At 35.3% G+C, this 24,926-nt stretch overlaps 1 protein-coding gene across 1 annotated transcript in view; it reads right to left on the bottom strand.

Annotated features, from left to right (window-relative positions):
* Nucleotides 1-22,314, bottom strand: part of ULK4 (unc-51 like kinase 4) — a 196,019-nt gene extending 173,705 nt beyond the window's left edge. Inside the window, exons 1-17 of the mRNA XM_065752754.1 lie at nt 22,281-22,314; nt 20,570-20,763; nt 19,383-19,482; nt 17,751-17,890; nt 16,694-16,856; nt 14,440-14,541; nt 13,559-13,642; nt 12,674-12,749; nt 12,017-12,106; nt 10,249-10,355; nt 10,068-10,137; nt 7,664-7,763; nt 7,090-7,194; nt 6,345-6,405; nt 4,550-4,731; nt 3,768-3,814; nt 2,860-2,938 (exon numbers count right to left, since the gene is read on the bottom strand). Coding sequence (XP_065608826.1) covers nt 2,860-2,938; nt 3,768-3,814; nt 4,550-4,731; nt 6,345-6,405; nt 7,090-7,194; nt 7,664-7,763; nt 10,068-10,137; nt 10,249-10,355; nt 12,017-12,106; nt 12,674-12,749; nt 13,559-13,642; nt 14,440-14,541; nt 16,694-16,856; nt 17,751-17,890; nt 19,383-19,482; nt 20,570-20,707 — 1,644 coding nt within the window. The 5' untranslated portion in view covers nt 20,708-20,763; nt 22,281-22,314. The remainder of the gene's footprint in view (nt 1-2,859; nt 2,939-3,767; nt 3,815-4,549; nt 4,732-6,344; nt 6,406-7,089; nt 7,195-7,663; nt 7,764-10,067; nt 10,138-10,248; nt 10,356-12,016; nt 12,107-12,673; nt 12,750-13,558; nt 13,643-14,439; nt 14,542-16,693; nt 16,857-17,750; nt 17,891-19,382; nt 19,483-20,569; nt 20,764-22,280) is intronic.
* Nucleotides 22,315-24,926: the final 2,612 nt, after the last annotated feature.

Raw genomic sequence — 24,926 nt, 5'->3', positions numbered from 1 at the left:
CATGTCCAAGCAAGTCCTGGGCAAGGGTTGTGAAATCCTTTGTCTAAGGGACAAGCAGATGGGCATGTCCTGGGGCAACAAAAGAGAGAGAAGCTGCAGCTCAGTGGCCGCTGAACACTCTTTTGTGTAGTACTCATCTTTGTGGGGAGATAGCCATCTCAGGAGAAGCATGCCTAGCAGGTTAGCACGGGATTTGCCACATAGGCAAGAGAAATGGAGGATAAAAGAGGGATCGACCACCATGGGGTTGTGGTTTTGTTGGTGTTGTTGTTGCTGTGTTGGTGTTCTTCCATCGGAAACCTCATGAGCTGACCCCTGCTGCTGAACTCCCTCCTGGGCCTGCTGCCTGAGATGCTGCTTTCTACTGGACCTCGCCGCTCCTTCGAGGCGTTCTACCATCTGAACCCTCACGAGCTGATCACTGTTCACTGCTTCTACAGTGCTGACCCCTCGCTGCTTCTCCGGTGCTGACTGATGCTGTTCCTGGACTTTCCCCATGCTGCTTCTCCCGTGCTGACCCGGTGCCGCTTCTCCAGGACAGCTGCTTGCTGCTCAGGGCTGCCCATCGCTGCTGCTGTTCTCCCCGCTTCTGCCACCCCTGCTCTTCTGCCTCGGACTGTTGGAGCCGCTTTGCAACCAGACCGCCCCTGGGATCCTGGCTGATGACTTTCCCCGCGTTGTACAAATCCTTGCTTCTTTCCTATCGCTCGCCTTCCTTTCCCCATCACCCTAAGAGTGTCTGCCTTCCCCATCTTCCTGGTCAATATTGGTACGTGTTCAAATATTCTAACACGTTCAAATATTGGTCAGACCAACATTTGAACCACTGTTTCTTAATCTCACGCCGGGTATACACATAATCAAAGAACCTTCGTCGCCCTCCTTTATATTGGAGCGTGACAGCTTTTCATTCTGGTCTTTGAGGACCAGGACACATGGGAGCAGCACAGAGCTGTGCCAGAGGAGGGTCAGACTTGGCACTTAAGAAAATTTTCTGTATGATGAGGACACTTAAATACTCTTCCCAGAGAGGTGGCTGATGCCCTGTGCCTGTGAGTGTTCAGAAGACACATGGACAATGCCCTCATTTACACGCCTTAGCTTTTGGTAAGCACTGACATGGTCAGACATGGATCTTTGAAGGAACTTTAAGCTATTGTATTCTGTATTTGCAAAGTGGGACAAGCGGTTATGTTTCTCACATTCAAATACTGACTGTATCTCACAGAAGCAAAAACAACGTCAGCTTCACAGTTAAAACAGATATTGGAAAGCAAATACTGTTTACGTGTAGTGTATGTGTATCACATGTAAAAAAAACAAATAAGATCACATTCATTATTCTTCAGTTTGAGTCAACTGCTGAGAATACCAGATGAATGGAATATTCAAAATAGTTTTCATCTCCACAGAAAATCACTTGACTTTTCATTATACACATTCTTCAAGAATTGAGAGAAATCTAAAATGAGCCCAACTCCATTACTTCTTGTAGACAAAAGATCTGAAAGAAGCAGCTGTACTATTTTTATGCTAATAATATGAAATGTAATTACTAACAAAACACAACAAACAAAATACTAACAAAATTGTGGTGATAGGATGAGGGGAAATGGCCACAAACTGAGGCATAAGAAGTTCTGCACAAATGTGTGTGGGAGCTTCTTCCCAGTGCAGTGACGGAGCAGTGGCACAGCTGCACAGAGAGGTGGTGGAGTCTCCTTCTCTGGAGACGTTCCAGACCCACCTGGACGCCTACCTGTGCAACCTGGGCTAGGGAGCTGCTCTGGCAGGGGGTTGCACTCCATGATCTCTGGAGGTCCCTTCCAACCTCTACAGTTCAGTGATTCTCTGTGATACATCAACACTTTCTTCGCACATACACACACAAAACATAACAGTGACTACCTAATGTTCTGTAAAGGAGAGGAAAAGAAAGGCTGAGATTTTACGGAGGAATAATTGCATGCACCAGTACAGGCTGGGGGATGCCCTGCTGGAGAGGAGCTCTGTAGAGAAGGACCTGGGTGTCCTGGTGGACGACAGATTGACCATGAGCCAGCAGTGTGCCCTCGTGGCCAAGAGGGCCAATGGCATTCTGGGATGCATTAAAAAGAGCGTGGCCAGCAGGTCAAGGGAGGTGATCCTCCCCCTCTACTCTGCCCTAGTGAGGCCTCATCTGGAGTACTGTGTCCAGTTCTGGGCTCCTCAGTATAAAAAAAACAGATCTCTTGGGAAGAGCCCAGCAGAGGGCCACAAAGGTGGTGAAGGGCCTGGAGGATCTCCCCTATGAAGAAAGGCTAAGTGAACTGGGTCTCTTTAGCCTTGAGAAAAGAAGACTAAGAGGGGACCTGATCCAGGTTTATAAATATCTGAGGTGTGGGAGGACAAAGTGGTGAAGCCAGACTCTTTTCAGCAGTGTGTGGAGACAGGACAAGGGGGAATGGACAGAAATTACAGCACAGGAGGTTCCACACGAATGTGCACAAGAACTTCTTTACAGTGAGGGTGACGGAGCACTGGCACAGCTGCACAGGGGGGTGGTTGGGGTCTCCTTCTCTGGTGATATTCAAGACCCGCCTGGACACCTACCTGTGTGACCTGGTGTAGGGAGCTGCTTTGGCAGGGGGGTTGGACTTGATCTCTTGAGGTCCCTTCCAAGCCCTATGATTCTGTGATTTATCATACTCTAGCGTTACCAGATTTTTCTAAATATCACAGCCACAGCTATAGAGAATAAACACACAGGTTTATGTGTATAATTGAATTATTTTGACATACACAAGAAATAAAGCAGTGAAAACCTGACATACAAGTAAAAGCATTAACAATATTAAGAAAAATGAAATGGAAAGTTACCTCAGACACAGGTATGTTTTCTCCAAGCTCAGATGCGTACAGTGCTAGCAAACCAATCACTCGAGCCACTTTAGCACGTCTGCATATGAAATACATTTTTTTTCAGGTAAAGAAAAACTATTTCAAAAAAATACTATAAAAACAATTATCTCCTGTCTATGTGTATTTCATACGGATTACATGGGGAAGAAAATATTTGAAGTGCTGTTTACAGACAAAATTTGTCTTTGGGTTTTTTTAATGTAATACTGTATTATTTCTGCAGTAAAGCAGAATTTAGCAGTAAATCCATGCAAAAAGACATGTTTTTACCCTTCAGCAATGAAGAATGAAGATTCTGTAGTTTGTTAGTCTTAACGATCAGTCACACTTCTATTCAGTTTTCTTAAAATCCTGAAAACCCCCCAATAGATACTTACAGACATGTTAGTATAGCTGACAAAACAAAAATGAGGTGTATAAAAGCAAATCAGTTTAAAATGCTTCATTAATAAAAATGAAACAAAATCTGGAGTATCATGAACATTTATTGAAGGAGCAGTAGAGGGCACTATCACCTTCAAATATTTCTAACTTTTTTTTTTTAATCTACCATTAGCGATATTTTGCCACTATTATGAAACAGCTTAATTTATTCAGCGATTTTAAGTAGTAGTATTTGATATATTAAGTCAATATAGCTTTCAGGTAAAATTTTAGACTTAATATACACTTACGTCTTGCAAAAATTAATTCAATGCTAATAAATAAAAATCAATGTTGTATACAACAGCATACTGTCAATTAAGTACCACAGCATTTTGAAAGGCCAAAAGAACTCCTCAAAAACCCTGATGAAATACATCTTTAAAAAAATTCAGTACTAATTCCATATTTGAACAAATTTATTTAAAATAATTGTTACTTACTTATCCCAGTTTGCAGCGACACGCAGCTGCTGTATTAATACTGGAAACTGTCATTTGAAGAAGATAAGCAAATATTAATGACAGTGATCTGATGCATTCCACTGATAAAAAAACTTAAATACTAGTAATTATGTAAAATGCTTTTGGATAGCATTTGCAAAAAAAAGTATTATAGATGAACACAGTGGACACTGTCCAACATATCAATTAAGAACATAATTCCTACATGCAAAAATGTCATTTTTGCCAAAATTCTTGCCTGAAATCAAAATGATAAACATATACCAGCTTGTGAGAATAAGCCTTTTTTTCTTTGAGTACCACTGTGCAATGGAAAAAAACTGATGCCTCCATTTACAAATAGAGTTTATCATACAGTATTATCAAACAATTATTTAAGAAGTGAAGTAGCTGGCAAAAGTATGCTAAAATAATGAATTGAGAGTTAATGCACAATCAGCTACTTATGAATTAACTGCAAAATTACTAGCTTATTTCTAAAGTGTTCTGCTAATTGGCAATGCAGTTATTGGATGGTTGTAAAGTAATTAATAACAATTCTCCAGTGATAATAGGATATATACTTCCAGCAATTCACCACTAGGAAAATAGATGTGGAATTCAATACATTTTGGTGTGGGTTTTTTTTTTTATTCATAGTTAACTTGTCTTTTTTCTTCATTAGTTTTCTTTTTTCCAAATAAAACTAAATGCAGCTGATTTTTGCTGCAATGTCAATGCTTCATAAACTATACTGATTCCTTTACAGCTTTATTATTTACCAGCTGAGAGTTAATTAGCCTGCTTGCAACTTCCTTGTGGACAGCCACAGTGCAGAGGTAATACAGTAAATTCAGTTTAGAACGTGCTGCTCCTGGATTCTTCTCAGTGGAATCAAGCAATGCACATGCACGTTGCAAGAAATCATTCCAGTCCACATCTTTCAGAGATGACAACTTCTCAGCTAACAAGAAGCAGACAAGCAGTTAGTCTTTTATGTTGCTTTAATACACTAGAAAGTAACATCATGAATAAATAAGCTGCAACATTTTACTCTAATCAGAATTCTAATATTTCATTTGCTGTTTCATTACAGCAAAGTTGAGGTAAAAACTAATGAGAATCAGCAAAAATCTCTCAGAAACAATTGCAGTAAACCTAAAATACGTATTAATATAGACAAGAATCCATCTGGTTAAGCCTTAGGAGTAACTGAACATAGATGACTTCAATAGGAATACAAGTCAACAGCCACTAGGATAATGTTGATGTTGATGTTTGATGTTGAGCATAATCATCATCTCACTATGTATGGGAACAGAGCTTTCCAAGTAATTATCAGTCTCAAGGACTAAATTCAGTTCACTTTAGTAAGTTACTAATAACTAGCTAACCAGAACTGAGGAAATGTGTGTTTATCTGCCATCCTGGTATGCTCCAATACAGAATATTTAAGTATATTCTTTCCATTTTTTACATCTATTTTATATGCATGTTACACTGTCTGATGAACATTTCACATTAGCAAATGTGAAAAGCAGTATGAATTTCAGATATTTACCTTTTATTCCATATTTTTTAATGGTAAGAAAAAAGTGTCAGTAAGCAGCACCAAATTCATTATCTTCAAAATGAAATTGGGATAAAAAAGCTACAACTGTAGAAGAGTTACATCCACAGAAAAGTACCACACCTGTCCCTTATTAAATAAATATAGATAGTAACAGCTAAGCACATCAGAACACCAGACTGATAGTTTAGATGCCTACATGCAAAATTAAATGAAATACCACTTGGTTAGGTATTTGAACACAGATGTTTGTCAAATTCAGAGTGTTTTCTGTTTCTACAGACCTGTTTAGGGGACATTCTATTCTTTTCTAACTATCAAATTTCAAAATGAAGAGTCAATTTGGTAGAGAAAAGAAAAAAAGGAACTTTGTCTAGGAAGAGAAGAGGTGCTGTTTGAATTCTAGGAGTAGCTTCTCACTTAACATTCTTCAACAATAGTACCCTAAATAGACTAGAGGAAATAGTTTTCAGAAATAATAGACTTGCTAGAGGTTAAAAACACCACAACACAAAAAAGCATCAACAAATCTACGCTGTCCATTGGGAGCATTTCACAATTATACATAGGACTGCCAAGGCAATCAAGTATTATAGCTCATCAACACTACGCATTTCAACATCCTGTTTTCTTTCACTTAACTTTGTCAAAGCTTAATCTGGTTGAATATCAGTATTTTCCAAAAAAAAAAAAAAAGAAAAGAAAAGAAAAGGAAAAAATATATATTTTTCCATGTTAAAAAGTGTTGCCTATCTTATTTTTAAGAGCTTTTAAGTATGGCTTGTAAGAGGGCAGAAGAAAGAGGACATATATGTAGCTGTCGGCACTGTTAAATTCTACTCACTTTTGCAAATGTTATGTTCTTAACTAGACCAAATTCAGCTTCAGGAAGAACAGTTATGAATTCTCCCCTCACCTCAGCTGATTTACAAAAGGGAGGCTATCAATCTTGTGACAGTTATACCACCACATACACAACAAATGTTTCAATGCCAGCAGAGCCATACCTGAATATGCTGGTATATGTAAAGCTTTTGAGTCAAATCTAACTGGCACTTGCTTCATTATCTGGAGAAATAAAAACATCACAACATTTTGACTCTTTCAGCAGTCAAACGCGAAAACAAAGACACAAAAATAGTACACAATTGCTGTAACAAACCAATGCTTACTCCTGAGGCATTTTTCAATACTCTGCCCATGATAGGGGGGTTGGAATTAGATTATCTGTGAGGTCCCATCCAACCCAAGCCATTCTACAATTCTTACAATTTAAGGCCTTCCTTTCCAGAGGAAAGAAGTTCAATATTACATCTAAACTTAGAGAATAACAAAAGTTGTTCTGAAAAAGTTTAACACCTGAACTGCGTGGCTTCATGGACAGCTTTGGTTTTTTTAATACCAAAACACACTCAGCCTTGTTTTCATTTAAGTAATAGTTATTAAAGCAAACTATCAGAAAACAAATCTACAAAACCACTGAACACAGCATTTAATAGCTTCTATTTCTTGTAAGACATTATTTAACGTTACTCTACAACCCCAAAATAACTCTATTCTACAAGTTAGCAATACAATAGGGCTATAGAAAACAGCCAAAAGCTTGCATGAGAGCTTGCCAGATGACTGGGTGGAACTACTTTAAAATTTGAATTATAAAATACAGGAAATGGTTTCACCCTGATTAAAGATTTATCTGCAAAACTAGCCTCACCCACAAGTTCCTGAATCTTCTATTTTATTTTGCTATACCTTCGGATTGTCAATGATTGGTGTTATGATAAGATCAGATTCAGTGTAAATGAGCTCTTTCAATGCTGACTCCATATCCTGCTGACTCGAGTACACATTTTTAGCCTGGAACAAGAATAAAGTTTTCTAAAACACAGTTTTACACAAAAGAAGAAAATTTATGCTAAACTCACGCAATATTTCACTTAAATATTCAACCATAGAGTTTGCTCATGTAAATAATATATTCAAAATCACTTTTTATTTGCATAGTTATAGATGGGACCTAGATTTTCCAATTAAAAATTATGAAAAACATGCACGTAGGAAGAAAGAAGTTGCAAGTTTGATTTTAGAGTTAAGTTGCATTTTATGCATTGAATTAAAGGGAGACTAAACATCTTATTTGACTCCAACATCTGAAGCTTTGCAAACATTTTTCTGGAATATTTTTACACACTAAAGGAACTACTTCTGGAAGAACAACTTTTCTGTTATAATTATAGGATGAGAAAGAAAGCTGTCTTTGTTGGAGACTCCAGGCTACGATTTTGACTATGATTCTATCACTGCCTCTTAATATTCTTCTACTCACCCTTGACAAGTTTGAATCCTTTTGTGGAGAATTTTGGATTGGGGCAATAGTAACATCAGTTACTTCTACTACAGTGCACGTTCGAGGAGTAGGACGAGAACTTCAAAAGAAACAGAATACAGATTAAGTCTCACTTCAGGCTACTGTGGTGGGGTTTTATTTGTTTGCTTAGGGTTTTTATTTGTTTTAATATTCAAGCCTCACAGTGAACTTTGAAGGCTGACAAGCAAAAATGTTATGTTGCTGGGGGACAACATGACATGATCTTCCTGTCTTTAAGCATGTCTGGACAAAGTTAGAATCCGCCCATCAGTTAGAAGAAACTTTCTGGGTTTGTTTGTTAAATAAATGTAGTTTGATTGTTTTTATGTCCTGTAAGGCATGCAGAATGGATGCTAAAACATGACTAGTTCAATTCCTAGTATAAAACAAAATGCCAACAGAGTTAACATGACAAAAGAAATAGCAATTAATTTTATTACTCTCTTCTGACTACCAAACCTTTGTGAGATAATGGAATAAAAAACTGCCTCATTTTCATAAATGAATGTGAAGTGGGATTACTCTTCAGTTTTTCCTTTTTAAAAAATCATTTCACAATTAGAAAACAAGGTAAGACCAGAACACTATAAAACTGCAAATTTAATAAAGCTGCTAGTAAACTAATCTCTTTGATAGTGTACCTTAATTCATATCAAAGTGTTAAAAACTAACTTCAGAACCATTAAAATTTGCAGGCCAGGAAACACTGATTTAATCAAACAGTTTTATTTAAAGTGTTTTCTTTACTTTTTGGAAGTCATATAGACATTTAATTGCAAACTTGTTTTATACATTATAAAAAGCAACTGAAAATACAAATAATAGACAGAATTAAAGATACTTATTGAAGTCAGTGATCAAATGATCAACAGTTCTCATTCTTATCCTTATTTAGATTTAAAAAATGCATCTTATGTATTTTCAAATGTAACCTAAATGTAAAAGGTAGAATTGAAGTGTTGCCTATTCTCTACTAGCTAGATCAAACTACATAAAAAGTGCTAATTTGGTTCTGCTTGTAAGCTTCAAGAATTAAATTTCCTAAACTAAAGTGTGATTTCTAGCCTGTAGGAAGGACAAATTCACGCTTCCTACATGCATCAAGAGATGTTTATATATGTGTGTAAATATATATTCACATATAGTGTACATATGTGTATATATGTGTGTGTAGAAGACATGTAAATACATTTTTTTCCAAACCTGATTTGCTTCTACATATGCTTGGGAGAAAGAAAATTTCACACTTCTACAGTTTGCAGCTTGTGTCCCAGTTTACAAGATAAGAAAACACTGACTTGAACTAGTTGAATGAGTAAGATCTGTTCCCTTTGCACACATAGAAGTTACTGCTGTCAAAAGTTGAGTAATTAAATAAATTAAATAAAACCTTGGTAATTAAATAAATTTTGGTGCAAATGACAGGTCAGTAATTCCCTTCTACTTCAGTGCTTTAGAACTTTAGCTTTAAGAAGTTAAATCATTCAAGCGAAGAAAGTAGCAAAACAGCGATCCAAAACCTTTGTTTCAAATCTAACATTAAGATAAGTTTACTCATCAAGAAATATGTGATTAAAAAAAACATTTTTAGTTATCATGTTCTTATATTAACTGATTGTAATGTCATTGGAGTCTTTCTTCTCAACAAACTCCTAAAGCAAAGAACAAAATATATTTTAAAATACTAGTAATTTGGTTTTAACTGTAATGGTAGAATGTAAAAGCAAAATAACACTTTTTTAAACTGGAAATAACTGGAAAAGTAGACATACTATAATGTAAAAAAGCCCTATTTCAGTTTATACAAGAAGCCTGACCAAGTATTGAATTTTAAACTGGAATATTTCTACTTGAGGAAGACATGAACTATATCTATTTTTCTAGATAGTCTTCTTGGCCTGAAAGCTAGTACAAGTTTCAGAAGCTGGCCACAACTGAAACATACCACTGTTAAACCAAACTTGTTTTTATTTAATATCTAGTGCAGTACTTAGTAGATAACAATAGCTTGTGGTTAAAAGTGACAGGCAGAATTTATTAATGCATTTTAAGCTATACACTTTTTTATAGCTAAAGTAACCATATTCCAAGCATATTCTCATATATCAAAAGAAAAAAATTTTAAGCAGAGCGTTATATTTAGGTAAACAGTTAAGAAATCAAAAGACTTCTACCAAATCAGTTTTATAAATCCAAAAAAGCATTGTTTTAACTGCTCTTCAAGTGGGTCTTAACTGCTGATAGAAAATTAAAAAGGAAACACTAACAAAATATTGTAAAGACAATAATAAAAAGTATCTTAAAGAGATTGGGGGGGAGAAATATTTCAAGGGTTTTCTGACTGTTCTTATTATTTCCATACCTGAGAAGAAATATGGATTCATTTGATTCACCAACTGTATTTTTGGGGCGCAGATCAGTCGGATTTTCTACTGAAAAGAGAACATTAACTTGCATTTAGATGTTAAGAAGAAACAAATCACAGGGAACAAACATTTTGGCAAGACCAACAAAATTATTCAAAATAACATAATGATTATTACCTTTTTTGAAAGAGTTATTTGGTAGCTTATTATCTGCTCTTGAAGATGATAGATTTTTGCAAGCATCTTCTGGCTCCTTGGTATTCCATAACTCCATGTATTCATTGCTGTTTTATAAGATATATTAATTAAAAAGATTTAAAAAAAATCAGACGTATCAGAGAGATATATATATTGCAACTGTTAACATGCCGTTTATCTGTCATTCTCACAGATCGGTTTCCTACTGTAATATGAGCTACAAGTACTTTTTATATTGGCAATGGCAATGATGAAAAATTGTTTTTGACTTGGAAAACTCTCTAGCTCCCTTAGTACAACTGGCATTGAAGAAATTATCAATAAGTTTATACTTCAGAATACCACAGTATTTTTTGTAAGTTTTAGAGATTGTTCAATCTTTAGGGAAAAATCACAACCAACACACATTTAATACTGAATTGCATAACATGCATTAAGACCAATAAAATATTTATATTGTTGTTGAAGGATCAACATGTTACACTTAATTGCAAGATTTTTACTTTCGCTTCTATATTTCCCTGTACTGTTCACATGGAGCTGGTTCATAAAAACCTTCCCAGTGGCCCTCACATTTTGAAAAGAAGTACAAATCTCCCTTCGTATGTTAATACCAAGCCTTTGGTTCTTCATATGTGCTAATTACTGCATTAGTGAATATTTCAGAATCATTAGAAGACTCTCATAAGTAAAGTCAAAAAGTCTAATATTTTGTGGGTTATGATTCTTCTGATTCTCTGAGATTTGTTCAGACATACAATGTGGTAACTGTGGGTCTAAGTCTCACTGATATTTTGAAAAAAAACTAATCTAATTTTAAGATTTAAACACAAAATCTTGATTATTTGCCCTGGTGGTAAAAGTAGTAATAAAATTAAAAGACAAAGAGCAGCATCTTAAACTAGAACAAACAGTAACAACAAAAAATACTGTAGCACTGGTACCAGAAATAGGTATTTCAACAACACAAGACAGAATGTAAAAATAGATAAAGCACAGAAACATACGGCATCCTAAAATAAAGCTGTTTTCGTACCTGTTCCCATGATGGAACCTGAAGTGTCATTCATATTTTTATAACAACAGATTGTTTAAAAACAAAACAAAAACAAAGCAACTCTAAATGGAAATAGAGAAATCAAAAACAGCAAGATGAACAGACATTTTGAAGTAGCCTATTTGATGTATATAGCCTGTTTTCACAGAAGGGCTGGGAGTTCCTGCTCACATAGGAATGCAGCGTATTAGAAATTTAAATATAAAAACATTAATGCTTTATGCTATAAACACATAAAAACTGCATTCAGAAGGCTAAAATTATCTAAGATGAGTGCTCATAGGTTTTTTGATGACTTAACGTTAGCGTACAAAAACAAACAAACTTAAGTAGAGATAAAATTGCCTCATATATAGGGCACTAATAAAGCTTCAAGAACAGTACTGCTACTCAAATTACTGTTTATCGTGGTTATATAAATAAATTAAAAAGCAGTATTCTATAGCTAGGAGAAATTAGTCTATTGAAAGCAAATGGATACTCTTATACTGATAGGACACTCATTCTTAAGGATCCCAATCCATTCACAGGATAGTGTAAAGTTTAACATGTCAGTTAGTTAACAATATTAAAATACTAAGCAAAGATCAAAGACCAAAAAATCCACAGGAAAATATTTTAAAATAGTAATATATAAAAATATATTTTATAGTCCATACGAAGCAATATATCTGGTAGTACATTCAGTACCTTGAGCGCTGTCTGTCTGAACAATCACCATCGCAATGGCGAAGGGAGCCTTTCCAGAAGGGATGTTGCAATAGGTTGGTCCAAGTGAGCCTTTTGAAAAGCAACAGACAAACTGAAAAAGCAGTGGCAAGTACAGCTACCTATCAGGCTGGGGTCTGAATCCAGTGATACTTTGTAGCGACTACTTCTGTTCTTAGTGTGTAGTCAATAAAGTTATCTTACAGAGATACAGTTTTGCCTACAACGGAAACGGCTCATTCTCACAAGAGAGATGAGATTAAAGATTAAAGATTTAAGAAACTGTTTAGCCCAGTCCTAACATATAAATTACTCTATAACAGTAATCTTTCTTTATGCAAAAATGTAATTGTAACATATATAAATTAAAGTCTTATCAAACATACGTCCACTGTTCTGGAAAAGCAAAGCCATCCAATTTTGAAAGCAGTCAAACCTGTTAAGCAGTTACCTATTTAATACCACTTACAAAAATACAAATCTAAACAGAATTAATGTTATGAATAAAAAAAGTTTTGCATGAGAAAAGGAACAATTTCTTCTTCTATGAAGGAGAAAATTATTTTTTCATTGTCATCAGATAGTATCATAGTTATCTTTTTCCAGAGATGATAGAGGCAATGCAAACAAACAGTTTACCTCTTCTGAGGATCCTTTTGAAGCAAGCCATTTAGTAAGCTAATGAACTCTGCAGAAGGCTTCTGAAAAGCAGAACCTGGAAATAGATGTGCTTAAAAAGGTAAGAACTGGACAACAGAATCAACCATCAACTATGACAGTAAATCAAACCATTATCTGAAGTTTATTTAAAAGTAATTTCATCAAAAAAAAAAGAATGCATCAGAAATACTAAATGCAAAGTCTTTCTATTAAATTGATCTTCAAAAATATGACAATACGTGGTCGAGCTAATTAAAAATAATGTAATTTTATAACTGTATATATTCATAAATTCATATGTTTTTGTATTTCATATAAAAAATATAAACAGTCTCATTGTCATAAAAGTATCACAATAAATAGAGTTAAAAACTGCTCTAATTGAAATGTACCCTTGCTGTAGCAGTTTTAAGAGGACTATTATTGCAAACAAGACATTTCCAGAATACTTAGTTAACTGAGAAAACTACTTCTGAGAGGTCAAAATCTTGAAATATGATCGACTAATTTGCTTCAAAAATAACATTTCCCTAACAACTGAAGCAAGTAAGGGTTCTAATTCAACAGGTCACCTTTCTGCTGTATTACTTTGAACTGAAATTAGAAACTAATGAAGTGTCTCCATGAATACCATTGATTTTTTGAACGTCAAAGTTCAAAAAATTCCATCCCAGAATTTATATTTAATCCTTAACACTAAATGATACACAGGGTTTATTAAGAGAAATATAAGCAATTGTTATTAATGGAAGGGCAGTGGTAACATTCATTTTGGAAAGAAAAAATTCCTCAGTATAAACACTGCAAAACTAACTTTGTTACTGTTAACTTGATTTGACTCATTTAACAAGAAAAGAATGTTACCTTTTGGCCTAGGTGGCAGTGGATCTTCATATAAAATCTTGTCAATTAATTCAAAAAAGTTGTCTGAGAAGAATGGTGGTCTTCCTAAAAATAAATGGAAGTTTATTTCCCAGGTTATGCAAATTTCAAAACGGCTGTCAGGTGCCATTATATATAATGAGCTCATTTTCCAAAGGAAACATTCAAAGCAATAAAGATCACTGATCTAAATTTAAAGGTTCACTTAAAAATAAATCCTTGGATTAAATTCTTCTACCATGAACAGCCAAAGAGACCAAGGACAGAACATGTTCTAAAGACAGCTTGAGGTAGGCCACCACAAATGCTCTGTTAAGACTCAACAATAAGACAACAGCCAGAGAAGGTTAAAGCAGAGTATACTCATCCAACAGAACTGTGTATTAGCTAAGACTTAAGAATATTGAGCTGTTATTCTTTGGCACTGAACACTTCCTTCCAGCTGTGGGCAATGTTAACTTTATCTGCAGGAAAGCCAATGACTAGTTTTAGACTAGTCAAGTTAATGCATCCAGAGTTTAATGTTGAAGAGATTAAGAGCATTATATTGTCCAAATGCAAGTACTGCTACAGTTTCAAATCACAGTATTTGAGGAATACAGGTTGGGAATATCACCACATTTGGAACTCAGTCAGAAATACAAATTAACAGTATTTCTTCAGTTGACTGATTGGTTAAGTTGTTCTTAAGAACATTTAGAAACTTGAATACATTAAAAGCTCTCTTAAATATTTGTGTCTCAACTTCCCTAAAATATAAACAAGAATTTAAATTGGGATCACAAAGTAGGTTTTAATTATCATTAAAGAAATAAAGAAATAATATTATAATAAGACATTAAAGAAATAAACAAACTTACAACCTGAGAACATTTCATAAAGTAAACATCCTAAGGACCACAGATCACTGGACTTGGAGAAGTCTTCTCCCTCTACTACTTCCGGAGCTGTGTATAATGGAGAGCCTACAAAATACAGTACATGACTGAACATATATCCTGTAGAAAACCTAAAACTTAACTTCTAACTCACTGAAGTGTGGAAAGAATCTTCACTTAGACGTAAGAAAAATGAAATACCAGATGTAATTAGAAAAGTTTTTTTTCCTCATAAACTCTTATTGAATTATGTAGGATTGCAGAACCTATTCTCTTGTTTACTTCATTTTAATTGACCAGCTTGGTTTGTGCTTATACTTTTCTGATGTGATTAACGTAGGAAGGTTTTTATTTACCCTGACAGCTTCCACAGCCAAGCAAATTGAGTGTATTAAACCAGTATAAATCTCATGTGATTATTAGGTTTCATCAGGTTTTACATATATAAAAAGAGATATCCTAAGTCATTAACTCACATGAAATTTGAAGAACGTTAGAATAAACAAGGTCCATAAACTGGATCACTGATCTAGTTATACCTATTCTAAATACTAACTAGTTTCTCCAAAATCTCCATAAAAATCACAAAATCTCAGCAAAAACATAAACTCCATACTCCTTTAAGAAGCTTATTTTGGATTTTGCTATCTATTTTATTTATTTTAAGTGACAACAGGTTATTAAACTTACATATAAAAAAAGCTGTTTTGAAAGGTGACAGGAAAGGGATTGAATTTGCATTTTTCTCTGGAGAAAAAACAACAACTATTCTCGGCCTTCATTATTCCAGTAGGTGCTATCTACAGGAGGGAGTATTAAGAAAGCTCTCTTTGTTCCCATAAAGCATCGCCAAGATTTCCATTGCTCCAGATAACTATAACTGCTATGATGCCTCACTGTCTGAGAAACAGAGGTCTCTGAGATGCTCCAAGACAAACTGCTGAAAGATTCTGAAGAGTAAAACCAAATTCTAAAGCTTTCTTATTTGATGAAAACATAGCACAGCAGTTGTAGCCTATTGGATTTGTATGCATTTCTCTGTGGAAATTAAAGCACAGTAACAACTTTATCATGCTTCAAAAACAGTCTTTCTTATCTAAACAGTACTGAAACAATCATGATACTGGAAATTACATGGATCATCTGCAGCAAAAAGTACAGTGAAAATCTCACAAAAAAAAATCACGAAAGCCAAATCTTCTCTAAAGTACTGTCAAATGAATCAAAAGCCCCAATTAAAAAAAGTAGCAATTCTGTATAGTACCTACTGAATGGTGCATACATTTAACAAATTTAATGGAAATTGGTCCTAGACCCTAGAGAGACCATCTGCAGCACATACTTTTTTCATATAAGCTAACTACTAAAATCATAGTTTCGTCAATTAGGAAAGCCACTTAAGACTCAGCATTTCTGAAGGATTAGTGATTTTCTCATTTTTATAGTTCTACTACTCATACTAAATTGATACCTGAAATGCATCAAGGACCAAAGGTATTTCACTGAATTTTTTTAAACCACATTAGTTTTCATTAAATAATGAATTTTATTAAGCCCTCTTTGCAAAAAAAAATGAAGAATTAGCATTTTCAATTCACTAACTACTTTGAACAGTTTCACATCACATTCATATATGATACTTGCTCAGAATAGGAAGGCAGTTTGTATATTGGATGGTTTGGGATGTCAATTGCAAAAAGCAATTTAAAATAATCCAATTATGTGGAAAACTTACATATTATTTTACAATCACCTACATATAAGCTTCAATCCAAAAATAACATCAAGTCTATTCAGAGTAAGACAGAAAGGTAAGCAATTGTTAATCCATCAAATATTTTACATCAGAAGTACATTTTTCCAGCGCTTAAACTGTCTTTTGAATTATGACTATATACTTTGAAGCAGTTTCTCTTCTTTCTTATTTGCAGGTGTTGTTCCCTCTGTGCATTACAATCCCACTTAACAGTCTTCCTTAACAGCAAAATTTTTGTTCTGAGTCTACTTGGGAAAAAAAAAATCCCTATACGCAGAATACGTAAAATCTGCTTAAAGAAAACATTAATATTTACCAGTGCTCACATAACAGAATTATTCAATTTCTCTAGGAATTCAGTAAGCCACATCAGAATTTTTATTAACTACCTTCTATCAGTCTCCTCAAAAATTATGCATAACAGCTTATTCCTACTTTTATTCTGTCTGTTTAGCTTAATTTTCGCTAGTAAAAATATCGTACCTCGAAGTCTGTTTTTCAGGTATTTCTGAGGAGTGCTTTCAGCAATGTCTCCTTCTGTTTCTTCAGATCCAACTAAAGCAAAAAATTCTTCCAAGTTTTCTCCATCTAATTTAGCTAAGCAAAAGTTACTGAACTTCAAAGTACCGGGCCCTTCCAGCAGGATCTAGAGGAATCAATATAATCCAACATACAAATACCAAATATTAGCACTGGTGACTGCTCAGATTTCAAATACAAACTAAATTGAATTACAATAATTTAATAATTTAAGTAGAGATGATCACTATCATATCTAAAAGCACAGAGAAGTTTTAAGTTGAAACCAATCACTTTTTTTCCTCATAACCAAAAAGTTGCATAAGGTGATAACACAACCATTAGTGGTACCATTCACATTTTTGTTCATTCATTATTAATTTGAAATGAACAATGACAGATGATGTTACTATTGAAAAGAAAGTACAAATAAAGTAAAAATGTGCTGTAAAGTAAAAGGATAGTAAAACTAATTTGGAGGGAAAATATTTTTTTTTATACTTAATAAAAGTGGAAAGATTACGATAAAGATAATGAGAACATTTCCTATGTAGTCACTGATTATTTTCCATTTAAAATCTTTAAAATTCCCCAAAAATTGCCTGGAAAAAAAAAATCAACCATTTAGTTAGATATTTGGAGTGGTGGGGGAAGGAGAAGGGAGAATCTTACTTTTGCACTCTGAATTCTATGTTCAGAAGAGTACAGTTTTTACTTTTCTTTTTACTTCTTCAGAAAAATACAGAGGAATTTTCATTATATTCCATTTCTATATTCATTTCTATTTACTTCTTTTGGACCCACAGATGACAGAAACCAAGCATGACTGTTCAAGTTCTACATAAAACTCAGACAGAAGGGCAACTTGACTTCTTACAAATCAAGACCAACAACAGAATTACTGTTATACAACTGGCTTCCAATATTAGGTAATTCTCTTAAAAACAGTATAATATGAATAAAATGTTGATTGCATACAAAGTAATATGCAATATCCACTATAAATAACACTCCTTGTTACCTTTCCAGGTGTCAGCTCACAAAAGATAATCCCAAGGTTATGAATGTGGTGTAAACCAGTAATCAAATCTACACCAAATTCTCTCACTACATCTTCAGGTAGATGTTCCTCTTGAGCAATAACTGATTCTAGAGAACCACCTGAAATATGCATACACATGGTCAGCAAAAGGAATTACTTGCATGGTAATTACTTTACATGAATAATGACACTAAGTCTTCAAAAACTGTCAAGTAAAAATCATTACCAATACACATTAAAAATCCATTTCCAAGATTGCAATATAAACATTAACTCTAACTACAATTAAATTGAGCGCATGACTTTAAAAAACACTTTCATGTTGATTTATTCTCACAAAGAAAGCAGAAAGGAAAACATAAAATTCATACTACCACAATGCAATAGTACCCAGTGGATTTACTCACACGCCTTCTGCACAATAAGCACATAATATTTTACTGAGCATTTTGTTTCCTCCTTTGCTTACTATTTCAGAGAATACTGAGGTGCTAGTTTTTCACTACAGTGTTCTTCAAATTACTCAGTGATGCTGAATCTTAAAGTTACGCAAAGTTTTAAGATGTTTATTAAATCAGTCATGCCTTTAGAACCACCCTCAGACTTAGTAGAGAATTTTCCATCGTTCTTAACACTTTTATAATGTATTTGATCACATCTATATCGCCCTCTAATAAAACACCAAGAAAAATTAATAACAAATTCAGCAATACAAAAATATGCTACATTGCCATGGTGAGATAAGTTTCAAAACCAGTTTAAGGCTCTACAAAATTATTATGAAATTCAACTCACTTTGTTTACAAGTACATTTGCTACTAAGAGTGTCTTGAATCTAACTGCCGTGGGAGAATATAGGGATTCCAAGTGCACATTGTCAAGTACGATTTGAGGCAGGTCAGACTATTAACTATGACCACAATGAGAGAACATTCAGACAGCTTTTACCCCTCTACTTTCCTGCTCTCTGCCAAATGATTGCAGAGACCCAACTCTACACTGTTCCGAATAAAAGAGAAGTGAGGAAAAAGTCACGAGTGTTAATGAAACAAACTCCACATATCAAAACATTAACATGCATCACTTGCACAATTGGCCTTCTATTCTTTCTACATGGAGGAAAGCATACTTACTATCTACTGCTTAAAACATACAGTCAGTTGGAGAAAGGTTTAAAAGAATTCTTCAAGATCGATGTCAACCTATCAAAACTCTGTGCATACCTTAATACAATTTTGAGTTCTTAGTGCTACCAAATTAATGCCTTAAAAATCTTTCCTCAAATAAATTTTATTTAACTACCCCCCAGTTACTCACAATTTGTTTAAGTTCCCCCAGCTATTAGAAGCTAACGTTATGTCACCTAAATTAATATTTCACATACACTATGAAGTAGGAGAGAAACACAAGCTCAGTGGATTTCTAAAAATGTTTCAAAACCCATTTTTAAGCATGCATGCATATATATTATACATTACCTGATGTTAAAATTCTAAGTTCTTTCAAAGATCTGAACGAGTTTTTCTTTGTGGGAAACATCTGTAAGATTCTTTTATAATAAATAAGTGTACTATGTACATACATTTATTTTTATACATTTGAGTTTCTTACCTGTGCATAACTCCACTACAAGCCAGAGATGGTTGCTTGTTTCATACCATTCATGGAATGACACTATATTCTTGTGTCTGATTTCATGAGTCAAACGAACCTAAAACAAAGTTCTTAACATTATTAATCAGGAAAAATATCTCAATATATGGACTGGAGGAGGACTGAAGACAACACAGCTTTATGTTATATCACCTACACATTCCTGTGCCTATTCCCGTGCGCCTAAATAGTTAAAAATTAATCTCTAACTCAAATATGTTAATTTTACATGTAAGGTGAGGACAGATAACTTTCCTCACAGACCTTGGCCTACTGAACCTTTTCCAAAAACGTGGAAAAGTTCTCATACAACTCCAACAGCGCTGTTTAACCTTTCTGCATCACTACTAACAGATCGTAAATTAAGACTTTGGAGTCAGACTTGGATTTCTACTTTATTTTTCAGTGAGAACACAATTATGAGAAAATAGGGTAAATATAATAAGGGGAAATAAAGAGTTTTTCCCTTCTCATTCTGAATCTTATCGGGCAAAAAAAAAAAAATCTCTAAGGGTCCCTGAAAGTCTCTATTTCTACCACACCTTCATAGACAAATATCTACAGAAGTCTCTGTATCCTGTCAGAGCACTATGAGAGGTACTCCTAAAGACTTTTTGTAAGAAGAATGTTTTGAAGGAAAGAAAGGTTTGCATGGAGCAGATTTATGAATCACCAAAACAATGAAAGGGAATATTAAACAAAATTATCTACTGGAAAAATAAGAACATTTGGAATGCTTAACTGTATCAAATACAGTTTCTTACCAGGAAAGCAAATCTTTAAAACTTTGCAAAGCTTTTACAAGCCAAAATTGATTTACCTTAAAATCTATTCTTTCATAAAAAAATACTTCTCTTCTTAGTAAGAAGGAAATTTTTATTGGAAGGCACCACTATGACTGGATTTGCAAAATTGATAGAAAAATAAACCACTACACAAACACTTATTTTTATAAAAGGTTCTTTGACATATCATAGAAATGGTAAGCCTATAAAAATGCATTCATGTATGTGATTTAAACAGCAGCACCACCAGATGAGAGCAATTGACACTTAAGTATTTGGTATTTTTCTTTCTGCTACAAGGATTTTTTTTATTTTTTAAGTTTGATATTTTCTGAACTTAGCAGGAAAAGTATTACTTACCCAGTTTGTTATTTCAGCTCTTTTGCATTTATCAGTGCAAAGAATGGCAACAAAATTAATTGTCCCCTTTCTTCTTCCTTTATAAACAATGGTCTTGTCTCCTCTTCCTATCTCTTCATAAAGAATGAAGTTCTCCATACTTAAGAATGCTTCACTGGTGAGGGATTGGAAACATGGTATTTTCTTAGATAAAGCTTTGGAGGAAGAAGGAAGAGAGGAGAAGCAGATTTAAAAATCACAGATATATCACATTTACCCTCTCAATTCTTAAAAACAGAAATTATGTTTCATCTTGCTGGAAGTATATAAGTACTTCAAAGACCACCTTGAGAAATCTGAACAAAATTTTGAGTAGGTAACTGTGAGCCAGAAACTACAAATTCCAAATATTTTACCTGTAAATAAAAATTGTGCCACCAACTTAAAATTTTAAGTTCTCTATAAAAAGGTTGGATATGTGAAATTACTCTAAACTGCAGTTACAAAATAAAATTGCCACTTCTGCTCAAGCACATACCAAGCAGATTTCCCCTGCAACTTTATACCGTATAATTTAGCCCCAATAATTAGCCCCGACTGATTAAATCAGCATAACTGAGGAAAAAAAAAAGACCAAAAACAAAGAAATTGGTATTCCTAACAATACTAAGATACATATAGCTTTGCCAGTTATAAGAGTTAGTGTTAGAAATTCTCTTCGCTGATGGAAACAATTCATTTTAAAAGCCATGTAAATGCATTAGCCAACTGTGAAAGTCAACGAGTTCTAGAAGAAAATTTAAGTTTAGCTTAGAAGTACCATTTTTGTCTCAATAATTTCATATGGTTTAATTTAAATAGTGAAACAAATTGAACCTTTGTCATTTGTTGCAAATGTTCCAAAATCAGAAGGTACTACTACCTAGTACTCAATGAGCACCCTGCAGTAAGCTCTTCCAGCTCCAGACCAACTCCACATTCAGTGCCCAATTCTTCTAACAACAACTGAAATATTTCACAGCCACCTGGAATTGCCTGTTTTCATCTTAACACAACTTCTTTCATTTTGTTCACAAAAGAATGTTGTTTTCTCCTCAACAAGAGCAGTTCCCAATGTAATAACCTTACAAGCGCAGAGAAAAAAACCAACAACAACAAAAAACCATACTGCAAAGGATAGCACAGCAACAAGGATGGAGAGGAAAGCTGCTTAAGCAGTACCTGCCTGGACGCCTACCTGTGCAACCTGGGCTAGGGAGCTGCTCTGGCAGGGGGCTGGACTCCATGATTTCTAGAGGTCCCTTCCAACCCCTACACTTCTGCGATTCAGAACTATTGCCAAATGCCTGATTACAAGCCACAAACTCAATTTCACCAGCTTTCTTGAGACACAAATCTCAAATGACAAACAAAAAACGAAATGAGACCACAGAATTCCCAAGTCTTTAGACAGAACGTTTTGTGAAACACCCCTGCAACACACACTCCCACAGAAACACCCCAAGAAACACAAAATAACTTGCTTTTATCCCACAATAAGCAAAGAGCTAGCTACAGGCAGCATAACTTTAGAACCTAAGGTTTTTTCCTCAGATCATCTGTGAAAACAAATGGGCAGTTATGCAACGAGCTTGCCAAATAAGGCACAAAGAAAAGAACAGAGGTAGGTCTGCATTTTCCTATCACTGAACCATCCCTTATGCTCACGAAGCTGGCAGAACAGCGGCAGTACCTGCACGTAAGGTCTCGGAGCGGCAGGGAGGAAGCCGCCATCAACCGAATCCGGCGGAGCACTGCTCGCCCGTTGTGCCGGGACGTGCACGTGTCCCGACGGGGCACCCAGCACCATGCACCGCAAAGAAAGAGCCAGAAAAAGACGAACCAGCACAACGCGGACGGAGCCGCTCCGAAAGATGGCTTTTATTCTTACTTTTCTAGCAAGGAAACACCTCAGAGCGCCACGAAGGCCTGCCCGCTCCCCCCTGCTGCGCACCGTTGCGGTGGTCGCCGCCGTTACTCCGTCTTCAGGAGACAGGGCCGGACGCCGCAGCCGCTATTGGCCCACAGGGCGTGGGGGAGGCGCCGCCTGGTTGCCAGGCAACCGCCACGCGCGGCCTAACGCTCTGTTTCCCCACAGTAAAGTTCTTCCCGTGTTCCAGTTTGTGCCCACTGCCCCCTGTTCTGTCATTGGGTACTGTTGAAAAGAGCCCGGCCTCATCCACTCTCTTATTAGACGTTTACAAGCATTGATGAGATCCCTCCTCAGTCTTTTTTCCTCATGAGCGAGATGCTCCAGGCCCCAGCTCTCCAAACCTTTTGGCACTGTTCAGCTTTTCATGGTATTGATAGGGAGCCTGCAAATTGATGGGAGGTCGGTGCTGAATACAGACAAGATTATTGCCGTTCTATTGAATTTACTGAGCAAGTGCTGAAAAATATCACGTGTTTGCATTCAACAAAATTGCTCGTTTCTCAATAATCTCAGATCCTGTCATTTTGCAGCATGATTTTGGCAAGTAGAGTTGATTACCACAGCTTTGAAACTGTCCAGTTCTTAATATAAATGCGTAGTTGACTAGATATAAATAAAGTGAATATATAAATAGAAGTCACCTAGTTTCTTTTAGTTGACACAATGAAAGTAAGCTTTGAAGAGGGTTTTATTTAGATTTTTGAAAGCTGTATGTTCTGTCTTTAGCTTTGATGAGGGTGACCGATATAAATCAGAAGGAAGAGAACATTAGCTCAAGTACATAACCAGTTCCAACAGCAGTGTGAAACGTAGAAAAAGCCTCTTAATTGAATTGTCTCTGCCTAACAGGACAATAACAATCAAGTTACTGCCTTTTCTCTAAAAATTTAATGTTTTGTCCTGTGCACAGCTTTCTGTTAAATTAACCCAGATTGGGACTGGGTTTTTATGCAAGGGAGATAGTTATCTCATTTTTTGGAGTGTGGTGGTATGAATGTTGAGTCTTTTGAAATCTTCATATAATAGTGGCCATAGCAATACTGAGCATGGAGAAACTCAAACAAAATGCTTTAATAATAAGGCAGAGATAAAGAACATTTAATTTGAAATCTTATAATGAAGAATGTTCAGTGCAATTAAAAACAGACTAAGGGGACTTGTTGACTCATACCTCCCATTTTTCTACTTCCTCTTAGCATCTATGATTTTTTCTGTTGTTGTTTTGTGTTACTGATAAACACTTCTTTACACATTTGTATCTTTCTCACCAACCAGATGCATAATTTCAAAATACTCTAGGTTGGGATTTCTTCTCTTTGTTAGAAGAATCCCTTTGGTATAAGAATTGGGAGGTATCCCTTCAAAAATGTCACTTGCTTCCTTTATAAGAATTATCTTGAATAATTAATCTATATACAAGCATAAATCAGAGCTGTAATTCTGCAACTGCACTGGCCCTTTTCTCACTGTTTTCATCTGTTACTCCTTCCACTGTGCATTACTGAACATGACTTCAAGCATTGTACTCAGCTACAGTAAACTTTTCTGTGGGAATATTTTCAGTGCTCAGGAATGGAATGCTAAATATTGCCTTTGCTGTTTACAGCATTTTAAAGCTCTTTGCAAACTCTACAGCAAACTCAGCTTTGCCACTTTCTTACCTAGCTATGATAACAGATAGTCAGGTGGAATCAAATTCTTGTTCTCAAATAAATATCTTGTTCTCAAATAAATATACGATCTAATTTAAAGTAAACTGAGATCTCGTGATTGGAACTACGTAGTTCAGGAATGCTTAAACACTTCACTGCTATGTCCTCAGTGGGTGCTATGGAAGCTTCTGACATTCTGCCTGGTTCCCAGAAGTCTGACTAGTCGCCTGTAATATTAAAATGTTTCTATCTTTCGTTCTCCTTTGGTAAGACACTGTTAATTAGTTTGCTTTAATGCCCCTTGAAGACCCTGTATGCTTCTATTCTGTTTTGCTTCGTGTACTAGAATTTCTCCCAGCTATGACAATTACTCATGTTCTACTGCATCTTCTCAGAACATGGTGTTTCCTACTCTCTTTAGCTTCATCTTTTCCAAACTGACCCCCTATTCCTGTGAGAGTTTCCATTCTCAGTGTTTTGGGTAACTATGACTCAGTTGCCTGTCTATAATCGTATGTTCCGTTTGCCTTGACAGTTCTGTCATTCCTGGGAAGTACACAGGGCCGCTCTTCTGGTCTTGGACCATTCTGGCAGGGTGATAGATGTGAACATGAGCTCATCTACATCTTGTGCTTTTCATTCTCAGATTCTTTTCCAGCACTCTTGAAACTAGCATAGACTCTCACTGTTTGAGGAAAACTCTGTGCTTTTCTTGTTTCTGCAGTTCTGTGGTAGTACTATGTCTCTTGTGTTA

This window comes from Cyrtonyx montezumae, unplaced genomic scaffold, assembly GCF_038088225.1.
Source record: "Cyrtonyx montezumae isolate F1298 unplaced genomic scaffold, pur_monq_1.0 scaffold_8, whole genome shotgun sequence".
In the NCBI taxonomy this organism is placed as follows: Eukaryota; Metazoa; Chordata; class Aves; order Galliformes; family Odontophoridae; genus Cyrtonyx; species Cyrtonyx montezumae.
This window is presented reverse-complemented; position numbering and strand designations above follow the sequence as displayed.